This window comes from Leiobunum rupestre, chromosome 1 (genome assembly GCF_980474605.1).
Source record: "Leiobunum rupestre chromosome 1, qqLeiRupe1.1.hap1, whole genome shotgun sequence".
NCBI classification, from domain to species: domain Eukaryota; kingdom Metazoa; phylum Arthropoda; class Arachnida; order Opiliones; family Sclerosomatidae; genus Leiobunum; species Leiobunum rupestre.
Genome location: NC_143384.1, coordinates 88,538,277 through 88,542,913, shown reverse-complemented (window position 1 = coordinate 88,542,913; position 4,637 = coordinate 88,538,277). Strand labels below are relative to the sequence as shown.

General features: G+C 32.7%; 1 protein-coding gene across 1 annotated transcript; it reads left to right on the top strand.

Annotated features, from left to right (window-relative positions):
- Window positions 1-2,116: 2,116 nt before the first annotated feature.
- Window positions 2,117-3,408, top strand: LOC149968818 (ATP-dependent DNA helicase PIF1-like). Its single transcript, XM_090168823.1, has 3 exons — window positions 2,117-3,139; window positions 3,200-3,229; window positions 3,280-3,408. The coding sequence occupies exons 1-3, from the start codon at window positions 2,117-2,119 to the stop codon at window positions 3,406-3,408; spliced, it is 1,182 nt and encodes a 393-aa protein (XP_090024949.1).
- The last annotated feature ends 1,229 nt before the right edge of the window (window positions 3,409-4,637 follow it).

The window sequence follows — 4,637 nt, the reverse complement described above, 5'->3', positions numbered from 1 at the left end:
ACGTGTATATCAGAAGTAAATATGCAGTATGGTTTTGTAACGTGACGAAACTGAGGTCGACAACGTTTTCTAAAAAGCATCATTCACGTGAAGAAACACCTGAAGCCGGAAATAACTCGGAAGGGTTATCAGTGGGATGGAAGGGGCGGGGGTGGAAAATTCGTACAGTCAAAGCAACGCCAAGAAAGAGGGTTTTGTGAATACATCTACAAATTATTTTTTAATCAACACGTTCAATCGTAAATGATGCTCTAGTGATGTTGCGATTTTCGGTATAAAACGACGTGTTAATTTGGAAATGTACTTACTTCGACACCGGACTTTCGATAATGATGGCGCATTTTACCAACGCGGAATACACCGACATGCACTTGATAATAATAATAATAATAATAATAATATATATAGTTTATTGTTATACATACATTGTGGGTACAAGAGATCATAGGCTAAGTCAGAGCTTGACTTTTAAGCCGCAACACAGACAGTATATCGGTACAATTTGTTGGTTTAAATAAATAATAAAAAAAGAAAAATAAAACAAATCAAACAAAAAAAGAAAAGTAATAGTGTTAGAGAAACCAAAAAAGGAGAGAGAAAAGGGATCATGAGAATTATTTGATTTTCTCTTTTTACATTTTTGAGAATATATTTGGTTCTCGATTTTTTTTAAGTTTGTGTAGATTTGGGAGTTCGACTAGATTAATTGAATTAAATAAATTAATACTTCTATAAAAAATAGATTCCAGTTTGATATTTGTACGACATTGGGTGTTATTTAATAATCTATGGTTACGAAAACTATAGTCAGTGTTCATATTATATTCGAATACGTTGAAGAGGGGGTGCATTATAGATTTGAATATAAATAATAACATATTATAGGAATATATTTGATCGACATTCAGGAGATTTAGTTTTTGAAATATAATTGCAGTGTGGGCTAGGTATGGGACATTATCTAGAATTCGAATTGCTTTTTTTTGGAGTAGAATTAGCCGGTTTATATTTTGGTGAGACGTATTTCCCCAGAGAAAGATACAATATAAATAAAAGAAAAATACAATTGACGGATAATATTACAAGTAAAAATTTCTCGGTTGCGTCTTAGAAGATATATGCTAAAAGATATTGTTCTCGCTATTGAGTAAATATGTGTATTCCAGGTCAGATGTTTGTCTATCCACAAGCCAAGATATTTATCTTCTTTCACTTCCTTTAAATTAGCTCCATCAACATTAATATTATATATATTTTTGTCTAATGGCTTATTTTTAGTTGTTATTACCATATATACAGTTTTCTCTTTGTTAATAACCAATAGATTATGATAATGCCTTACTTCGAAGAATATCTTTATCTGAACAGAAAAAACTGTGACCACTTATCTATACACCCAGTAAATTGCAAAAATCCTAAGGATATTTTGGATGTATTTCAAGTGAAAAAAGTTGTAGGAAGTGGTTTAAGTACTTGGGATAAAGACCTCGATTTAATGTGCTTCCCCGATCTTTTCCGAAAAGGTGATTATGGGAAATATTCTGAACGACCATTCGCTCAGTTGTCTGAAGCTGAATTCCGTCTTCAAAGAATATTTAAAAAAGATAGGAGATTTTCTTTGAATGAGCAATACCTCTTTCAACTTCTTTATGACAGCGAAATCAAAGTTCTGTCCAGCAGGCAGCATTCACCATAGTATGTTAATGCTATTCTTACCATGGAGGGAAGAAACCTATTTATTAAGTAATTATACATCTTTTAAAGACTCTTTTGAAGCTCATTTGCCAAAGTTGAAAAACATGATGAAGTATCATGAAAAGTTGAGTGCTTTACTAAAAGCGGAAAAATCTTTGGAAAAAGCGTAAGCTAAAAATACACCGCATGTTGCTGAAAATAAATTTATGGAAGATGCTGCCGATAACACTATTGAAGGCAGAAAAGTGATAGAAGCCGAAAATGCAATGAAAGAAATTAAAGCAGCTCTTAATGAAAATTTTATATTAACTAATTAATATAGCTTTGCAAGAAGATCAAAGAGTTATACTTGAGAATGTATCGGCACACTTCTGCGGTGCAAATCGTTCTGATGAAGGCTTATATGTGTTTGTAAGTGGATATGGTGGCACTGGAAAAAGTTATTTGCAGTCATTTTAAAAACAATTTAGCTGTAGCTTTAACAGCGCCAACCGAGTTGGCTGCGTGTAATATAGAAGGTGTAACTCTGCACAGATTATTAATGTTACCCGTGCAACGAGGGAAAATAGCGAAATATCATAAGTTGGGTTCTGAAAGTTTGCAAGTAATGCGAAACACATTCAGCCTTGTGAAATTGTTAATAATTGCTGAAATATCAATGGACTCTTCGGCTTTGTTGAGCTATATTAATTTGAAACTTTGTGAAGTAACGGGCGAAGATAAACTATTTGGTGGTATTTCAGTCTTAGCTTTAGGCGATTTGTTACAATTACAGCCTACCAAGGGCGACCCAGTTTTTTCTACGCTAAGTCACCAAGAGGCTAGAAAACTTATTGGCTCAGTTGGCGAATTTAATTTATTCAAACAATATTTTAAGTTTGATGAATTGACAATTAACAAGCGGCAAAAAAGTTACCACGCTTATGGAGAAATGCTTGCTAGAATACGCGTCGGTGAAGTTACAGAACCAGATGTCAAAGTGTTGAACACACGGTTAATTCCCAATGCAAATAATGTGGAAAATATTGCAAACTATTATGATAAGTTATGCCAAGAAAGAAAAAAACCGGTTGTTTTGTTAAAAACTATTAAAATGTGCGAAGCTATTAACAACATAATGCTTCAAAAATGTAACAATCCTATTTTGGAAATACTGAGTGTCGATAAAGTCCATGGACACCAAGAAATGGAAAAACACGTTAAAGATCAGTTAAAGAAATTGGAGAAAAAGGTTTCTGCTACAGCAGCTGGTTTGGAGTTTAGACTTTTGCTTTGTATTGGTGCTCGAATAATGTTAAGAAGAAATCTTAATATAGAGAAAGGTCATATTAATGGAACCATAGGTACGGTGAACAGCTTTATGGAGAACGCAGATGGCGTTATTTCAGAGTTGATGGTTTTGTTCGATAGCCATGCTGTTCAAGAGAAAATTGAAAGAGTTAAGGTGAAGTTTAAAATCGTCACAACTTTTTTGTGCAAAGATTTAAATTTTCTGTGATTTTAGCGTATGGAGTTACTTTACATAAGAGTCAAGGTATGAGCACAGATTGTGCTATGATAAATATAGGGGCAAGTGTTTTCCAGAGTGGAATGGCTTATGTTGCTTTTTCTAGAATTACATCGTTAGATGATCTTCATTTACTTGATTTGGACCCTTCCAAAATATACGCCGACTGGAAAGCTATAACAGAATATAATCGACTAAGAAATTAATTTAAGAAAGATTTGCCACAAATTAAGTTGATACATAGGAACAAAAAAACATGAAATGTTCCAGCATGTACAGCTGTTTCAGCTGAAATAATCAACGAAACTGATAAGTGTAGTGAAGTTGGAGTACGTTATAAACCTTTTATTTCCAAGCCTTCGATATTTAAGAATCCTTTAAGTATTCAGAATGAAACTGCCTATTACAGTGAAAGGCTTTCTAAATAATGATAATTCGTGCAACGCTATATGCATTTTACAAGCTTTGTTTCACGTTCCTGAGTTTGTAAGAAATATTCAAGAAAAAGTCATATCTCCGGGGCCAACAACTTGCGCATTGAAATATTTATTATTTGGGCGATCAGATACTAATATTTCTCATTTGTAAACTATTTATGTTAGAAGAACACTTGACAATCGATTTCATGGCATCAACCAAGAGGATCCTGTGGAGTTTTAAATTGATCTTCTACAGAAACTTAAAAATTATAACGTCCTCATCGATAATTTATTTTTACGTCGCTTTCAATATCAAGACAGATGTCCAAATTGTTCTCCAGATGTTGTTCTGAACCACACCCCCGAAGATAGTTATGTATACATCGTATATGTCCTTGCCGACAGATCCAATATAACATTTCACGATTTTTTGGGCAATTGGGAATTGTTTGTGATAAAATGGGTTCATTGTCAAAATATATCGAAAGAACGTCGCTTGATTTTACATTTTTCTTGTACCTTTTCTTAAATTTTGCCAGTTTTTCTCATAGAGGTACTGAACGGTTTAAAATTCACACTCCAATTAAAGGATTCGTTGCTGACAAAATAATAATTAATATCATAAGTTTTAAAACCAAAGCTGCCGTAGTTCATTAAGGATATGATTGTGACGGTGTTCATTATATTGTTACTATAAAGAACCCAAGGACTGGATCTGGATGGACATTGTGCGACGACAAAAAAATAACTCAAAGAAAAAGGTTTTTCTAGTAATTTCATTAACGTGTATTGTTTAGTTTTAGAAAAAGTTTGATTTTTGTTATAAAAACTTTTTCTTTTAGTAAGGGAAATCATTCACAATACAATTCTATGAACGGATAAAAGGTTATATTTACTTATGAATGTTTATGACATTTATTATATGCTTTTGTTTTATTAAAACGGTAGAACGGGTTGCAATGTAAAATATCAAGTTTTAACTCTATATCTATAATATATATCATTTAAATTAACCG

Coding starts and splice junctions, on each gene's coding strand:
- LOC149968818 (XM_090168823.1), top strand. CDS start 2,117: ATGGTGGCACTGGAAAAAGTTATTTGCAGTCATTTTAAAAACAATTTA. Junction 3,140..3,199: donor AGAAAATTGAAAGAGTTAAG/GTGAAGTTTAAA, acceptor CTGTGATTTTAG/CGTATGGAGTTACTTTACAT. Junction 3,230..3,279: donor TACTTTACATAAGAGTCAAG/GTATGAGCACAG, acceptor AGTGTTTTCCAG/AGTGGAATGGCTTATGTTGC.